Raw genomic sequence first — 16,758 nt, forward strand, 5'->3', positions numbered from 1 at the left:
GCCCATTGGCCGGGGCGCACCCGTATGCAAATATATCGCCGTCACGCCCGCCCATTGGCCAGCGCGGGGCGGGGGGGGGAGCGACTCCCTTGGGTCCTAGAGCGGGTTCCGAGGCGGCCAAGGGGGAGCCGGGAGAAGCCCCGAGGCCTGGCTCTGGGCGAGCGGTGGAGGTGCCGCGGGTTCGAGTCCCTGACTCGGAAGTCGCGGCCCCGGGGCGCCAGTGCTCTGTTCCACTTGCTGGGCTGTGGCGTTCGTGGTCAGCGTTCTTAAAGCCTCGTCTTTAGGCTCCAGCGCACTTCCCCTCTTGGGGGGTGTGTCTTTGCGGGGGCGGGGGTCTGACGTGCGGGGCGCTGGAGCTGTACCACCCGCCGGGAGCCCCAGGAATGGCCAGCGGTGCCCCCTGGCCTCCCCCAGTGACTGAAGACGACACCGCGAGTCCGAGGGGAGAAGGCACCTGCCTGGGGTGGCAGGCAGGCGGGTGGTGCTGGGCCTTCAGCCCCAGACAGAGTCCTGCACGGCCGTCAGCAGCAAAGCGACCTTGAGTCTGGCGGGTGCCAGGTCTGTTTCCTCTTCTGTACCGGGACCCCCAACTTCAGAGCCGGTGGCTTCATGCTCAGGTGCTGCCTTCTGGAGCCCCCAGGAGCCCACCTGTGTCTTGGGGGGCAGGATCCTGCAGCCACCTCTGTGCCACTGGCCTGCTCTGTCCAGCTGTGTGCCTGTGGGCTTACTTATCCTTCAGGTGGGGGACGCTGATTTCCACCTCAGGGTATGGTCAGGGTTGAGTGGGCTCAGCCCGGGGCTGTCACCAGCGCTGGGGCTTCCTGGCGGTTGGAGACCGGCACTTGCCGTGTGGTTTGCCCACGCAGCTGTGAATGCTCCTCCGTGGAACCATACACGGCACACGCATTTCTCTCCTCCGTGCAGGTGTTGGGGAGCGGGGCAGACACAGCCCTGGCCTGCAGAGCGCCTCCTAGCGAGGGGGAGGCCAGTATCATCATCGTGGATCAGGGCCCCAGGGCCTGGCCCTGCTGGCCAGCTGTTACCAGTAGGAGGACCCTGGCAGGTTGGGGCGGGGGCGGGCTGCCAAACTGGTAGCTAATAGTTAAGCGGATGTCAGATGAGGAAAATGAAAAGGGGCGGTGGGAGGATGAAGCGATGGAGGGCTGTTATTTGGTTATTGGCCCTCAGCTCCAAAACCATGCTGTCTGCTGCCCGATAATGGAGCTGGGCCCTGTAGACTTTTCTCCTGTGCCAATTGGCATTATGTTAAACTTCGGTGGTGCCGCAGGGACACGGTGGGGGCGGGGGGAGTGGGCGTGGTCTTCTTCCAGGTTCTGTGTCGGGTGGAAGCCTGGGTGAGCTGCCCTGTGTGCCCTGTGGCGGTGCAGATGGCTCACAGGCCAGTGGACCAGGGACCCAGAGTGTGGAGGGGCTCTGTGTGGGGCCTGGCGGACATCCCCTGTTGTGTTCCCACAGCCCTCCCCAGAGGCTGCCCTGGTCCCTGTAATGCTCTGCAGATGGGGCTGGTTTTGATCCTGCCCTTCAGAAAGGGAGTGACTTCCCATCCCTGGGCACATTCAAGAGCCTCTTGCGTCACCTGCCCAGGCAGGTGGAAGCCCAGATGACCCCCGACCCTGCCAGCTGCACACGCCATCCTTCATTACACTTTATTCTCCGGGTGCCCTGGGACCGGCGCCCCCCCCACCCCCCACCCCCGCTTCCAGGTGCTGCCGTCAGCCTTCCTGCGCCCTCACTGCCCAGCACCCCTTTGTGGGACTCCACGAGGGGGCGCCCGAGACCACTGCTCAGAGCTCCATGCCCCGTCAGGAATGGGCCGCCAGGCTCGCAGCCCCTTGGGTCCAGGATGCTAGTGGAGTTGGTGGGAGGAGGGGGCACTGTCCAGGAAGGGCTGCCTGTGCACAGCAGGGGTGGGGGCGGGGCGGGGCAGGGCTGGAGCTTGAGCCGCCCTGGCCTCCCAGGCCCCTACTCCCTGCAAGGGAGCAGATGCTGGGCTGAGGGTGGCATGCAAGACCATTTCTGAGATGGAGGGGTTCAGAAGACCAGCCTTCTTGGCCTTCCCAACCCCTTTGGATGTGGGGCAGGACCCAGTCCGCTACGCTGCTGCTGGGGCCGTCTGCTGGCTGGCGGCATGGGCTGTCCTGGCCGCTGGCAGTCGGGTGGGGAGCACGGCTGGGCAGGCTGGGGTGCCCCTGGCTCTCTTCCCAGCTGCTGGTGCTGGGTGAGGGGCTGCCGTCCTTGGGGTCCCTCGGGCTCCTGGCTCCCCTAGGTTCCTTATTCCTCAGGATGGCTTCTTCGAGGCTGTGGGAAGTGGACCGAGGTTAGACCAGGAGGCGCAGTAGTGGCCTTGTGTGTCCTCTTTTGCAGCAACACTGGCTCTCACCCAGGGCCTCGTGGGCAGTTTCTGGGAACTCAAGAGCCCACACTTGTTTGCAACAGCAACGGACACCAGGGCAGGGTGGCCCGATTGGAGGGTGAGCCTTGGGAATTTGCTGGAAGCACAGACCCTCTCCCCAGGTGTGATCCTAGAGTCAGCCTGGCCCCAATGCCTCCCTTGCCGCCTTGCAGAGGGTCTGGGACATTCTGGATAAGCCGAGCTCACGGGGCAATTCTCTCAGAATCCCCAAGACATGGGCTAGGTGCTTCCATGGGCCTGCCTCTGCGGCCACAGGGAACGGGCATCTGGTCCTTGAAACCCTTACAGGTGGGACCTGCCGAGATACTGGGCTTCAGGCCCGTCTCTGATGCAGAACCAACTCTAGGTTCTAGGTCAGACAGATCAGGTTGGAATCCTGACCCCATGTACCAGCTCCGTAACCCTGGGCAAGTTACCCCATCTCTGAGCCTCAGTTTCCCCATCTGTGAAACAGTGATGACTCATCACTGGGCTGGGTCATGAGGCCCAAAGACAGTAACGACTGGACGCTGTCTTGAGCTGCTCCATGCGCACAAGATACAAGGGCGCTGCCCCTGGCGCTGAGCCACGTGACACAAGCTGGGCAAGGGTCCTGTTCTCACTGATCAGCCCTGTGAGTGCCTGCTGGGGAGGCCCTGCCCTGGCCCGGGTGGGCGGGTGAGGGTGGAGTGGGCTTGACTCAGTGGGAAGGGTGGGGGCGAACACGGTGCACCCCTTTGGACCACGCCCACCAGGACAGCTTCCAAAAATGCCCAGTGGGATGTGCCACGAGATCACACAGGCGTGCTGGCCTCCTCCACCGCTCACCCGGCAAACACAGGCTGCAATCACCTTCCCGGCAACAATGGCGCATTGTGGCGGCCACAGCCCAGCCTGCGACGCAGGCCTGCTTGGACAAACACCAGGCAGCATGCAGTATCAGCTAGCTCAGGCGTTCTAAGGCTCTCGTGGGCGCCCGGAGGCCTGGCCTGAGCTGCCACTGTGGCCGGAGCAGGAAGTGGGAGGATGTCCTGATACCCGAGGCTGGAGCGGGGGGTGGGGGAAGCCCACAGGTACCACCCTTGGCGAGCACGTGAGCGACCCCGAACCCCGAGAGGGAACAAACACACCCACACCGTGGAGCAGCACCCTCTGCTGCTACTCCTTTTGGAAGGTGCACAAGAGGGTCCAGGAGTGCCCACCCCATCCCGGTGGGACTGGGAGAGGGGGAGGGGTTCAGGACCACCAGGCCTGGGGGCTGCTCATGGCCCAGGACGCCCCTTCTCCCCTGTGACAACGAAGACGATACGACCATCCTCAGCTGTGTCCCTGGAATCTCACGCTAGCCCTGGTATCGCCCCCTTTCCAGAGGGAAGCAGGCTGGGGGTGAAAGGGCCAGCCCGCGAGGAGAAGTGCAGTCAGGGTTCACGCAGGCCTGACCCGGGTCTCTATCACAGGGCTGCTCCGGGAGAGGCTCCAGGGCTGGCTGCTGGGCTCCAAGTAGCCAGAAAGGTGGGGTGGGGGCATCAGTGCTATGGCCGCCCCGCCCAGCCCTGGCCGCCCACCTTTGCTCCACTGGTCTGAGGCCCGCTTCCTCTTCTGTGGGCCCCGCCCATGCTCCGTGGCGCAGAAACCCCTGGGTCCCTCGGCTGGCAAGCTCTGCGTGGCCCCCGCCTCGGTGCTCAGGCCCACCTGATGGGGTGGGGGTGTGGTCATGCTGAGGACCCTCCCCGAAGCCTGGGGCAGCCCTGGTGCCCCCACCCCACCCCGCTGTGTGGCCGGACACCCACCTCGCTGTCCGAGGTGTCTGGCTTGTCTAGCTCATCCGACTCCAGCTGCTGTCCTTGGGCTTTGCTGAGCTCTGCAGGATGCAGGGTGTGGGTCAGGCCAGGCTGGTGGCCTGGGAGTCTAGCGGAAGCACAGGCCTCTAACTTAGCTGCCGTACTAGGACCAGTGGCAACAACTCTTCAGATGAGGAAACTGAGGCACAGAGGGACCGAGGAACCTGCCTTGGGGTTGATCCAGGCCCAGTGTCTCCAGCACCCGTACAATGACCCCGCCAGCTGGAGTGTCCCCTGGCTTGGTTGCTGGGTGACGGTGAACTCCCTACCTGCCCGGAAGCCCTAATTGTTAAGATGCTCTCCCTTCATTGCCTGTGGTCAGAAACATGCCCTCCCTGAGCCCCCAACTGCTTTCTGGGTCTGTAGATGGGGGGAAGCAAGTCCGAGCCCCAGGGTTTGGTTGGCCAGGCCCAGGGCGCTGAGCCAGGTCCTGGGATAGGGGCCGCCAGCTGATGCTGACCACTGCACCTCCCGCCCCCTGTGGTACCACTTCCTGCGTTCTCGTGACGCCAGTACTCACCCTCACCCGGGTGGCCGTCTCCATCAGGCCTTTGCGGGCAGGGGGGCAGTTTTGGCCTCCCTCTGTCCTCATGTCCTGGCCCACTTGGAGAGGGCAGGCTGGGGCCTGGGAGAGAATGTGAGGGTTCCTGGGGGGAAGCAAGTAAGTGACTTGAGTTCACATGAGGCAACTTCCCTGCCCTCGCCCGGCTCTGGGCGCAGCCTGCGGGACCCTGGCTGGGGCTGGAGGGTCAGCCGTCTCCCGTGTGGTGTGACTCAGGCGGCCAGGCTCTCCCCCTGGGAACCGGCTGGTGGAACAGAGGGAGGAGAGCAGCCCGGGGCTGCTGGGTGCTCTGGGCGGGGCGCGTGGAGGCCAGGAACAGGGCTTGGTCCCTTTACCGTGGAAGGTGGAGGCTCTTCCGCCTCTGCCTCTTCGGCCCCCTTGGTGCAGTCGCCGAGCCCCTGGACCCCAGACTGTGCAGAGGGCTCCACTCCCTGGGGTGGCTTGGGGCTGGGCGTGTGGGCACGTGGGGGGCTGAGTGATCCTGGCTGGCTGGCAGGCTTGGGGGCGCCGTCTCGGCCCCGGCCCCACTCCGAGAGGTCCAGGGGCTTGTCTGGGACATAGTCCTGTGTGGCCGAGGCCTCCTTTGCCCCGGGACTGCCTGGGCCTGCGGGCCGTGGGTGCTGCCCTCTGGGCAGGGCTGCCCAGGCCGCCCCGCCCCCGGTACCCTCGGAGTGGGGGCCGGCTGGTGGGGAGGGTGGCGCCTTCCCCGGCTCCGGTGGGCCCCTCAGCCCGGCACCGCCCGCCCGCCCCCGCGCCCACAGCTGCTGGGCCAGGAGCAGGTGCAGCGCTCCCTCCAGCCGCGGGTCCTGCATGCCCACCAGGGTGCCTGGCAGGCCCAGCAGACCCACGGGCTCCTGCCAGGCCTCCGCCTCCCCGGCCTTGAGGCTCGGGGGCTGGGGGCCGCTGGGGGCTGTGGCGGGGGCCTGGGGGCCGCTGTGAGGGCTCCCACGGGGCAGGGCCAGGTGGCGGTTCAGGTGGCAGAGGCGGTCAGCCTGGACGGAGCTCTTCGGGGACTCGCAGGGCTTGGCAGAGGGCAGAGAGGCCTGCAGGAAGCTGTGGGCGAGGAGGAGCCTGCTGACCACGGCCCACGGTCACCCCCGTTTCACAGGGAGGACCGGGGGCCCGGGGAGGTGAGGCGAGTGCCCAGGTCACACGGTGGGTAGCTGGGAGGGGAACGCCCGGGCCCCCTGGGCAGAGTTGACCTGGGGCCTGGGGGCTCTGAGGAGGGACCTGGCCACCAAGGCCTCTCCCTCTTCTGGGCGTCGGCTGCCTGCCCGGTCCCCTGGAGCACCCAGCCCACCCGTGGGCCCGCTGCAGCCCTGCCCCCAGTCTCCTCTCAGACGCTGAGAGTGGTCTCAGACCATGGTGAGAGCCTTTGCGTGGGCTCTGCTGCGGGGGCTCTCGGTCCCCATCTCCAACCCCCATGTCCCCCTGTCCCGCCCTGGCCATTCAGGAGATGGCCACGTGGGAACTGTGCTACGGGCAGGGTAGCTGGGAAGGCCAAGCCAGGGAAGGGTGGGGCTCCTGGAGGGATAATGGGAGGGACTCCCCTGGGATACTGGCCCCTTCCCCAAAGGTGGGACCAGAGTAGGAGACTGGGTACCCGACTGAGGCTGCTCCGGTGGCGGCGGTGGGCTGGGCCTCACCTGTCCAGAGGGAGGCTGTGCTCTCCAGACGGGCTTGGGGGGCTGCTCCTGGGGGGCGGCAGTGGGGACGTCCCGTTGACGGAGCCCCGGTTGGCAGAGCAGGCCCGGGACCCTGGCCGCATCACGGCGATGGTCCCGTGTAGCTGGTTGGAGATGTGCTGGGGGCTCTGCACGGGGTAGATGGGTCAGCCTGGGGGCGGTTGGCTGCTGCCCTCTGCCCTTTTCTCTGTGCGACCTTGGGCAGGTCACCCACCCGCTCTGAGCCTCGCCTCCACCCATGTCACAAGGAGCTCAGGGGTCCCTGCTTGGCACGGGCCATGTGTGTGGCACATAGCAGGGCTGGCGGCTGGCGGCTGCCAGCCTCCTGCCTCGGGCTGCCCGGGGAGAGGAAGGAGTGGGCTCTGAGTCCCTCTCCCTCACCATGTCCGGGGCCCGGGGCTCAGGCAGGTTGGCACCCGGGGAGATTTTGGCTACTGGAGACGTCCCGTACCCCACCGGCCTTTCTGTGGGAGGAGAAGCAGAGGGTGGGATGGTTGGGAGGTGCTCAGAGGGGCCAGCTCAGCACAGAGGGCTCCCCGGTCCTGGGGCTCCAGTCTCCTGGCCTCCCCTGCCCCCCAGCAGCCCCTCCTCCCCGCGGACCCGCACCTGCGTGGCCGTCCTCCACCTCCTCATGGCCTTCCAGTGGCTTCTCAGTGACGGCCTTCCGGGTGCCCAGGGAGGGGAACAGCAGGGGTGACAGGGGTCCTGGGGCATCCTCCCTGAACTGGGGCTTGGCCCTGTCTCGAGAGGGGAGGCAAGGACAGGGTGGGTAAGGGAGGGCAGTGTCCTAGAGGCGATCAGAAAGGCCAGGATGCCCTCCTGGGGACCCAGGTGACCAGGAAAGACCACCATTGTCGGCTCACACCGATGTCCCCGTGGAGCCCAGGCATCAGAGCTGCCGTGGGCGCTGGGGCCCAGCTCCGCTCTAGGACCTGTGCTTGCAGAACAGGGGAGGTCGCATCTGCTCTGGGGAGCCCCTCCCCTCGGCGCCTGTGCCTGGGGCCCGTGGACGTGCTGGGCCCCTGCTGTGTCTGAGGTGTGTGGGGTGAGGGTTGCTGGGCCCTGTTGCCTCCCCCCACTCACCCTGGGCCCCGCAGCTGCTTCACCTCCTCCTTCAAGGCATCGTTTTCCTCCTGCAGCCGGGTCAGCTCGGTCGCTGCAGAAGGCGCTGATTAGGAGGGACTGGGGGAGGGGAAGCAGGGCGGGGTGGGGCCCTCACAGCCCCCAGGAGCCCCTCCTGTCCTGGCCCCAGCCCCCAGAGACACCCCCCACCCCACCCTCGCGCCGAGAGAAAGGGGCGTGTCCTCATCGGCAGACCCTATGAGACCTCATGGCTCTGCAGGACCCTCCTCATCATGGAAGGTGGGAGCTGAGGCCCCGAGAGGGCAGGGACGTCCCCTGCCTGGGTAACTGACCAGTGGGGGGCAAGTGGGCGCCAGCAGGGGGCTTTGCACCATTTGTCTGTGAGTTGGGGGGTGGGTATCCCGCCCCACCGATGGCGTGGCCCAGATTGCCTCTTCCCCTTTCCCCGAGACCCCTCGTCGGTCTGGGCGGGCCCTGGGGGATCGCCGGCCCCCACGGGAGGGACGCCGGGGCCGGGCTCACTGAGTAGGAAGACATGCTGCAGGCTCTGGAGCAGGGAGCTCTCGAACTCCTGCTGCTTCTTCCTGGCCAGCTCCTGGGTGACCATGCAGCGGTCGCACAGGCCGGCCCGCAGCCTGCGGGGGCGAGGAGGCGAGAGGCCGCTCTGAGCAGGGAGCCTGGGACCCGCACTGCCCCCCTCCCTGGACGAGCCCTGCCTTTCCCAAAGTGTGTTCCGTGGAAGCCCCGCCTCACCCCTACCCCGGGGGCTAAGCGCTCCATGTGCCGTTGAGTCTGGGAAGGAACCTTGAAAATGCAATTTACTTAAGGCTCTGAGACGTCCTGCGGTGGTTTAGTTTATGCCGGAGCTTCCCAAACTCGTTCTCCGCAGAACCCTCCTCGGCTTCCCTGTGCACCCTGCCCCCATCGTGAGTGTGGTGTTAGGTGCCCCCACCTGTTCTCCAGCGCCCGCAGGTTCTCCTTCAGCGCCCTCTGCTGCTCCCTGAGCTGACGGTTCTTGGCACAGAGCTCCTCCGCCCTCTGGGCGTCCCTGCGGGGGACGGTGGTGGTGGGGGGAAGGGCCGCGGTGCGAATGTTGCTCTGCCGGGGCCGGCGCTGCCCCGCCAGCGTCTCCCTGGCCTGGGACTGCCTTGAGAAGTGGGGCCTTCAAGGGCAAGGCCAGCACGCCCAAGCGAGAGTGTTCGCGGCCTCCCTGGGGACCCTGTCTCATCCACGTGCCACCTGCAGCCTCATCTGTGCAATGGGGACCTGGGGAGCCGGCCCCTGGTCTCCCAGACTCACGACGAGTCCTCCTGTTGATAGTGATTGGTCCCGCAGGCGCCCTGCATGGACGCGGCTTGCCCAGCCCCCTGGAGGGTCCCTGTTCACTGGGGGAGGGGCTTGGACCTTGGACCAGAGACTCCCCCACCCCCCAAGCCGAGCCTCAGTGTCTGCTTCTGCATCACAGCTGGTGGCAGTTCCAGGGCCCTGGGGCTGCGGGCGTGCTTGTGAGCGGCTGGGGAGCCGCTGCCCTTCCCATCTGCTGGCCCAGGGCCTGTCCTCACTCACCGGCACCTCTCTGAGTTCAGTTCCAGAAGCTTGTTCTGCAGGCCTGGAGGAGCGAGGAAAGGAGCAGAGGGTCAGGCCCAGCCGTGCTGCCACCCATGCAGCAGAGCTGGGGCGTTTCCTGTCCCCGGCTGTCTGGCAGGGCCCTCTCCAGATGCCTGCCACCTGGGTCCCCTCACTGACTCCCTGAGGTCGCCCCCTGGGCGGGCTCCCAGTCTGCACCTGCTGACAGCTTCCGCCCCGTCTCCTGGCTGCCTGGGACCCGGTGCGGGCCCAGCCTCTCCCCTCCCTGGGGTCTCTGGCTCTGGTGTCTGTCTGGAGATGGGGAGGGACCCTGATGCTGGGAGTGACCAGCTACCTGGCCAAGTCCCAAGAGGAATGTTTTTTGGGTGCTGCCAGCGTTGAAATAAAATGGGCCCTTGGGGGAGACCCCAGCAGACCCCCTCTTCCCCACCTCATCGTGGTCTGGCTTGGGCCCTAGGCTAGCCCAAGCAGCCCCTGCCCCTCTGGGTCTCTGGGGGAGGTGACCCAGGCCCTTTCGGGCTTCAGGGTGTGAGCGCTCTCACAAAAGTCTCGGGAGGGTGTGGCCTGGGAACTGGAGTGAAGGGAGTGGTGTGGCTGCAGCCCTGTTGCCGGCGGGAAAATCGGACTGGGCAGACCTCAGCCTGGGTGTCCTGGAGGGGAGCAGAGGGATTTCAGCTCAGCGCCCTGGAGAGCTCTAGACAGGCCTCTGGAGCCTTGAGATCCCATTGCTAGTAGGGAAGTAGGTGACCTCGCTTTTGGGGGACACTGAGGTCCCCACCTTGGGAAAGGGGCCGGTCTTGGCCAGAGCTTCTCGGGGTCTGTGACCAGGCTGGCTTTTAATTTTTGCTCTGAAGCTAGCTGACCATTCAGGGACCACTCCTCCAGGGCTGCGATCGGAGGGGCTGGTCTGAGGCTGGGCTCCTGACCGCTTGCAGCTCTGGGCTCTGGGTCAGGACTCCCCTTCTGGGCCTGGAAGGCAAGGTCCCTAGGTTTGGCGAGATTTGGAGGCGATGTGTGGGAGCCTCCCGGCCTGGCTTTTGCCCTTAGACTGCTGTCCGGGTGAGGGTTTGTCCATCCCGAGACGCTCACCCGTGATCTCATTCTCATGGACGTCCTTTAGCCGGTTTAGCGACTCCATGAAGCTCTCCATGGCTTCCCGTGGCCCTGGCCCTGGCCCCGGCCCCTCTGTGCTCCAGGTGTAGGGGTGGCCCCTTGGGCTCTACTGCACCTCCATTTCCAGCCTATGGAGCAGAAAGTGCGGAGACGGTCACATTAGCTCAGGAAGGGCCTGTGGGATGTAGGCTCCAGCAGTAGCCTGGAGGGGAGGTGGGTGCCGGTCCCAGGGGGTGTGGGAGTCCTGTCTTGTGACCACCCACTGGGCCATGTCCATACCTGAGGGGCACATAGAGGGATGGGACATTCTCACTTAAGCTCAACTCCCTAATCCAGTCCTCACAGCAAAGCAGATGCCTGAAGACGCCAGTTCTCGCTTGGTGCTGGGGCCGCGACGGTGCCTGCGACGTGTGTTGATGAGGCCCCAGACAGGAGATGCCCATGCCTGCCCGCGGCCAGCGGATCGGCCAGCCAGGGCGCGTTCATCCACTGGGAGAGCCCCCTCGGTGGGGTCCAGGTGCCCGCAGTGGCATGGACGGCCCCGTGGGGCCATGGCGGGGGCTTTGGGGGCCGGCTGGTTGTTTCCCCTGCAGGAGCTGGTGACTGTGCACAGGTGGAACTCTACCCAGCCGCCCCTTGTGGCCTGGGCCCTTTTTCCTGCCTGTGTTTCACCTCCATGAAGTGTTTGCTAAAAATTAAGAGTGTGGGGTTGGGAGCCTAGCCTAAGCTGGGAGCTGGACAGTGTGACCGCCGTGAGCCCTGGCCCCTCTGAGCCGTGCTCTCTTCCTTCGGGCAGTGGCCACGGTGCCTGTCTGGTGGACACTGGTGAGTATCCTGCGGGGTCCCATGGGGTCCAGCTCCTCGGAGCTGGGTGTGAGGCCGGGGCTCAGCCCAGCGACAGCTTCCTCACCATGGTGCCAGACGCCACCCTCCACCAGGCGAGAGCCCCTCCGTCCCTGTGGCAGACCTCTGGTGGTGGGTACCGAGGCCACCATTGGCCGCCACTGTCCAGCTCTGTGTCACCATCTGTCACAGAGCTGGGAGTCAGACGCACAGCTCGCAGAGCCAGATCGGCGCAGATGCCACCAGCAAAGACCCCCGCCATCAGCGGCCCCTCTGTTCCCTCCTTGCACTTAGCCTGAGGAGCCCTGGCGGTCAGCTGACCCTGAAAATGAGCGTCCGGGGTCCTGGCACTCCCGACTCACCTGCCGGCTCCCTACCCTGACCTGTCGGCAGCGGTTCTCGGTTTGCCTTCTGTACTCCCGGAACCTGCCCCAGAACCTCACCTTTCTTTCATGGCGCCCGCCTGGCCCAAGCCACCACCCCACTGCTGGTGCACTGCCGGCTCTGCATTGGCCACCCCAGCTTCCATGCCTCTCCCCAGGAGGCACTCTCGGGACCTCTGCTCAAAGCTCCCTGCGGGAGGCCATGCCTGATTCCCCCCAGGGCACACTGAAGGAGGGGCGTGGTCTCACTTGCATTTCAAAGTTTGCCCCGAGACTCGAGTGTTTGCAGCAACAGTCTCCAAACTGGAGACCCTCAAATGCCTGCTGGCGAGTGTCCTGCGGTGGCAGGAGCGGTGACGTCCCATGCCATTACGGTTCCCACACCGCAGAGTGGAGGGCCCGCTGTGGAAATCACTCACTGGGAGTGCAGAAGAGGCACAACAGCTCTGGGCTCTCAGAAGTTGGGGTGGCGGGCACCCTGGGGCGGTGGGATCAGTAACTGAGGCAAGCAGGCCCTGTGATCCCACGAGAAGCCAGGGGCCAGGGCGAGCTGCCTGAGGGGAGACTGGACAGTGGAGCCTGGCTTTCAACTGGGTTCTCGAACCCCAGGTCAAGGTCAGAGTACCGGGGAAGCCTCGAGGCTGGGACCAGCAAGAGGACAGAGCGCAGTCCTGTGTCCTGTGCTGGCCACGGGAGCTGGCGGGAAGGGCCAAATGGGGTGTGCTGGGGGGGTGAGCGGCGGGAAGGTGGGGCTCCCCAAACTCCCTGTAGACCTGCCTGGCGCCAGGGGAGTGGGGGCGTCGCGTGACAGCTCTGTGTCGGGTGGGTGAGGGCTCTGGGAACAAGGGGGGCTTGGGAGGGTCCCCCTCCTTGAGGCCGGGAGACAGAGGGATGTCCTGGCAGGTTAGGGGAAAAGATGCTGAATTGCAGAGGCTGGGGGAGACCAGGGCTCGAGCGGGGTGTACCTGATAACCCCAGCCCCACTTCCTGAACCCATCTAACCCTGATGACGTTGCGAGGAGCCCACTTTCCAGACGGGGAAATTGAGGCCCAGAGGGATCAAGTCACGCTCCCTGGCCACCCAGTGGGAAGCGGGGGTCGGGGCTTGAATTCACTCTGGCGCTGAGGATGCGCCCTCGCCGCCTTGGACCAGGTGCCCTGCTCTGCCGGCTCTACCCTTCTTTATTTTGCGGTGGGGCTTCTGGGAGATAAGACTGGGAGGGCCCCCCCCGCCCCCCTCCCGCCATGGGCTCTGGCTCCCTGCGGGCTGGGGGAGGTTGGCCAGGGAGGGGCCGAGCCACTGCGCCTGAAATTCCACCCAGACCCGTCTGTCAGGCGGTTCTTCCGCATCAGAGCCGGAGCCTGCTGCCTGCCGCCGTACGTGGGCTGGGCCAATGCTCGTAAAGGAGCCGCCCCAGGGAGCCTGCGGTGCCCCTGGGGCTGGGAGAGGCTCTGTGGACACCAAGTCTGAGTGAGAGACCAGCACCCTTCCGTGTGGTGTGGAGGCCCTGTTGGTAACGGCCCAGGGCACCCTCTGTCCCCCACACCCTGGCTTCTCTCTGTATCCAAACCGTCACAAGCCACCCAGGGCCCCGCCCGGCTGCTCCTCTCGGGGTCTCTGATGGGCAGGGGAGACACCCTCCTGCATGGTGGGCAGGGTCCTGGGCAGGATGAACAAGCGGCTGGGGGCACAGCTGGAAGGGATGCATCTTGCTGGGAGCCCCGCATTTCCCAGGGAGGACCAGGGCTATCCAGGCCCTGGTGACAGTGCCATGGGGGTGGTGTGACTTCCCTGGGCAGGCAGGTGACAGAAGGGCGTTTGGCCTGTGAAGTAGACAGTCTCCTGGGGCAGCCCCTGTCCCAGCCCCACCTTCGGTGCAGGGAGGGTCCAAGGAAGCGGCAGGAGGAGGAGGGAGGCGGGCTCCCACCCGAGGTGGATGTGGTGGCTGTGAGTAGGAAGAATCCCCACTGTAGAAGTGCACAGGGTCTCCTGCCAGGGCTTGGGGGCCCAGCCCTCCCCGGTGGCCGCGCTGTGTTTGCCAGGTGTGCAGAGCCGCTGGGTGGGGCACTGGGGGTTCAGGGAACTCCAGGCAGGAGGGCTCTCCCCCAGGCCTGGGGTGGGGCTGCAGTGGTGCTAGGATGAGGGGGCAGGCCTGTGGGGTAGGGCTCCGGGCTGCTGCCTCTGGGCCGGGGGGCCTGCGTACAGGGGAGGGTGGCCTGAGTTGCTGGCTGGGGTGGGGGTGGGCCTGGGGGCAGAGGCCTGAGAGCTGCTCCCCAGGGTCCTGCGGGGATCCCAGCCCCTCCTACTCGGGATGCTCAGGCTGGGAGGAGCCCCGGAAGGAGCAGGTGGGAGGGAAGGGCCGGGGGTCAGCTGTGCCAGTGACCCTGCCCACCTGCCACTCACACAGGGCAGAGGACCTCCAAGCCCAGAGGCCCCTGTCCTGCCTTCACTCTCTGCGTGACCGGGACAAGTGCTTTACCTCTCTGAGCCTCAGTTTCCTCATCTGGGGGGTAATTCCACCCTCATATCAGGTTGTTGTTAGGCTCCACCAAGTAACGTGTGTCCAGGTGACACATGTCCGGGTGATGTGTACTCAGCACTTGCAGGTGCTCAGTTAACTGCGGGTGGAGACCCTGCGTCCCCCGCGTGCCGTGCCCCCACCAGGACCTCCCCCACAGGCGGCCCCAGGAGTCCAGAGGTGCAGCTTACAGGAGCCCCTTCTCCCTTGGACAAGTTCAAGGGCCATTGCCGCAAACGCGCTTTGCAGGAGGACAAGAGCGCCCCCCGACCAAGTTCAGGGCAGAGGTCTCAGCGTCCAGCAGTGAGGGTGCACTCTCGCTCACTGAGCAGACGCTCACGGGGTCCACTGGATCTTGGCGCCGTGTCTGGGGGAGGTGCCCCCTGGACCCCCTGCACAGAGGAGGCCACCGAGGCGCCCGCTGGGGCCCCGGCCCACGGCGGTGAGGCTCTTGCTTTGCTGCTGGGTCCGCCGGGGCCCCAGACTCCTCACTGCCTGGCCGCCGCCGCCCCTGTTGGGGCCTCTCCTCCAGCAGGTCCCTCGGGTGCAGAAGCACCCAGCCCCCGGTCATACTCCTTCTCTGCCACTCATCTGTCCACCCACCTTCCCATAACACAAGGACAACGACACAGCAGTAACGATAGCGGGGGCCTAGGTTTCCGGAGCGTCCAGTCAGCCAAGCACTGGGCCGGGGCCCTACACGCTGTGTGGTGTCTACTGCAGGGGCCCTGCAACGTCCCAGAGCTCCTCTGAAGAAGCGGAGTGATCCCAGGGACACTCAGCCTGCCTGTCACCAGGGGACCATGCACGGCCAGGCGCACCGTCCAAGCCCTTCGAATGTTCTTGGCACGAGCATTTACGGAGCACCTGCTGTATGCCCTGGCTCGGCCCACACGTGTGATTGGAGCTCGCCCGGCCTTCTGAGAAGGCTCTGACTGTCCCATTCTACAGATTCAGGCACTGAGGTTCGACGCAGGGAAGAGGCTCTGGTGTCTCTGTGTGGCCTCAGTGGTGACGGTTGAAGCCCCTTCCCTGGCAACTTTAGCCAAGTCACTGTCCCGGCTGTGCCTCAGTGTCTTGGGCCACAAAACAGACGGTGGGGTGTCCCGGCCCAGCTCCTGGAGGCTGGAGGGAGTCTGCGCCACCACCTCGGGCTGTCGGGTCTCATCGATGTGGTGGGCATCCAGTGCCCGTCGACCACAGGTGGTCAGGGGCCCGCCTGCCAGCCCCCACGTCCCGGCGCCCGGCAGGAGTGTCACGTGCAGTGTCACTGGGCTCATGGGGCCCAGGGGGTGGCCCCGGCAGTCCCCACTTTCCACATGAGGAACCTGCAGCTCAGAGTGATGTCACCTGTCCACAGTCACCAGCTTGCAAGGGACATGGCCAGTGCATCCCCCTGGCGACCTCATGGGCAAGGTCAGATGGCAGGTTGAGTCCACAGAGGTGCCACTGCCGGGATGGTTTCTGACACTGCCAGACACGTAGACCCATGACACACGTGCACACATGTGTGACGCCCACACCCACACATACAGACACAACAGTATCCCAACACGCGCGTGCACACCCGAGAAACGCCAAGCACGTGGGTGCCGCCCTCAGCCACGTCCCCTGCTGCACACACAACACTGCACAGGCACGGGGAGAGCTGCCTGCACGTGTGCGCACATACTCGTGGGTTGCACGTGCGTGTGCACACATGCACAGAGGCGCAAGGCAGGCTGGGTGGCTCAGGTAACAGCGGGCCCTGCAACCCGACTCCTCGAGGATGGGCCGGGGGACTTCCCTGGCGGTCCAGTGGTTAAGACTCCGCGCTCCCAATGCAGGGCGCCCAAGTTTGATCCCTGGTCAGGGAACTAGATCCCACGTGCTGCAACTAAGAGTTCGCATGCCACAACTAAGTCCTGGTGCGACCAAGTTAGTAAATAAATAAATAGTTTTTTTTAAAAAAAGGCTGCGGTGCCTTCGTGGGCTGCCTCCCAGAGGCCTGGCTGGGGCAGCTGAGCTGGACCCGAGGCCCCCAGGGGACAGCGGGCTGAGGGCAGCCAGTGCCCCACCGTGCCCGGCTCTGAGCTGGGGCTGGCTGCGCCACGCACCACCCCTCACTCCTCAGCTGCACCCTTTCTGACCCGGGAGGGTCTAGGCAGTGGGGCAGGTCCCAGATGAAGTGGCAGGCCACCGGCCCCTTGCTGGTGCCCCTAGACCCTCACCCGGCCACGGGCAGTGCCAGGCCCTGCCTTGGCTCACCCAGCCCCTCTGCCCAGGAAGCGCACTGAGGTCCCTGCCCCCACTCGGTCCCCTGGACCAGGTGCCCCAGAGCAGGTGGCTGTGTCCCCTAGGCCAGCTCTGCTGCCGGGCCCACCTCCTGCCCGGCAAGCAGGGGCTGGGCCTCCGCCTTCGTGGCAGGCACCCCGACAGTGACCCCAGCTCATGCGACCCCCTCCCTTGCCCCCGACTGCTGAAGGTACTCACAGGGCCCCCCGTCCACATCGACCTCCGTGGACCTCTGCTCCGATCTGGAATGTCCTGCCCGAGAGATAGAAGCCAGCGCTGTGAACTTGCTTGAGAACAAGACATAATTTTGGCCAAACCCGCTTGACAGGTTTTTGATTCCCCCGGCCAGGAGCAGAAAAGAGGCAGAGACGGCCCAAAGCCGCCCAACGGGTTCTGCCATCGCACAGAAAGTGGCAAAACGGGTTGGGTCTGAACCCTCATAGAGATGGGATTGT

General features: G+C 65.6%; 1 protein-coding gene across 1 annotated transcript; it reads right to left on the reverse strand.

Annotated features, from left to right (window-relative positions):
* Positions 1-788: 788 nt before the first annotated feature.
* On the reverse strand, positions 789-16,515 carry RBBP8NL (RBBP8 N-terminal like; the record flags this gene model as incomplete). Its single annotated transcript, XM_082670758.1, has 16 exons — positions 16,502-16,515; positions 10,261-10,412; positions 9,151-9,193; positions 8,537-8,632; positions 8,107-8,219; positions 7,585-7,657; positions 7,108-7,238; positions 6,883-6,965; positions 6,463-6,629; positions 5,152-5,887; positions 4,775-4,901; positions 4,204-4,274; positions 3,979-4,105; positions 3,266-3,413; positions 2,084-2,319; positions 789-970 (listed from the first exon to the last, which is right to left on the reverse strand). Exons 2-16 carry the CDS (start codon positions 10,319-10,321, stop codon positions 789-791), a joined length of 2,394 nt encoding a protein of 797 aa, XP_082526884.1. The 5' UTR covers positions 10,322-10,412; positions 16,502-16,515.
* Positions 16,516-16,758: the final 243 nt, after the last annotated feature.

This window comes from Grampus griseus (assembly GCF_964374135.1).
Source record: "Grampus griseus genome assembly, chromosome: 14".
NCBI classification, from domain to species: domain Eukaryota; kingdom Metazoa; phylum Chordata; class Mammalia; order Artiodactyla; family Delphinidae; genus Grampus; species Grampus griseus.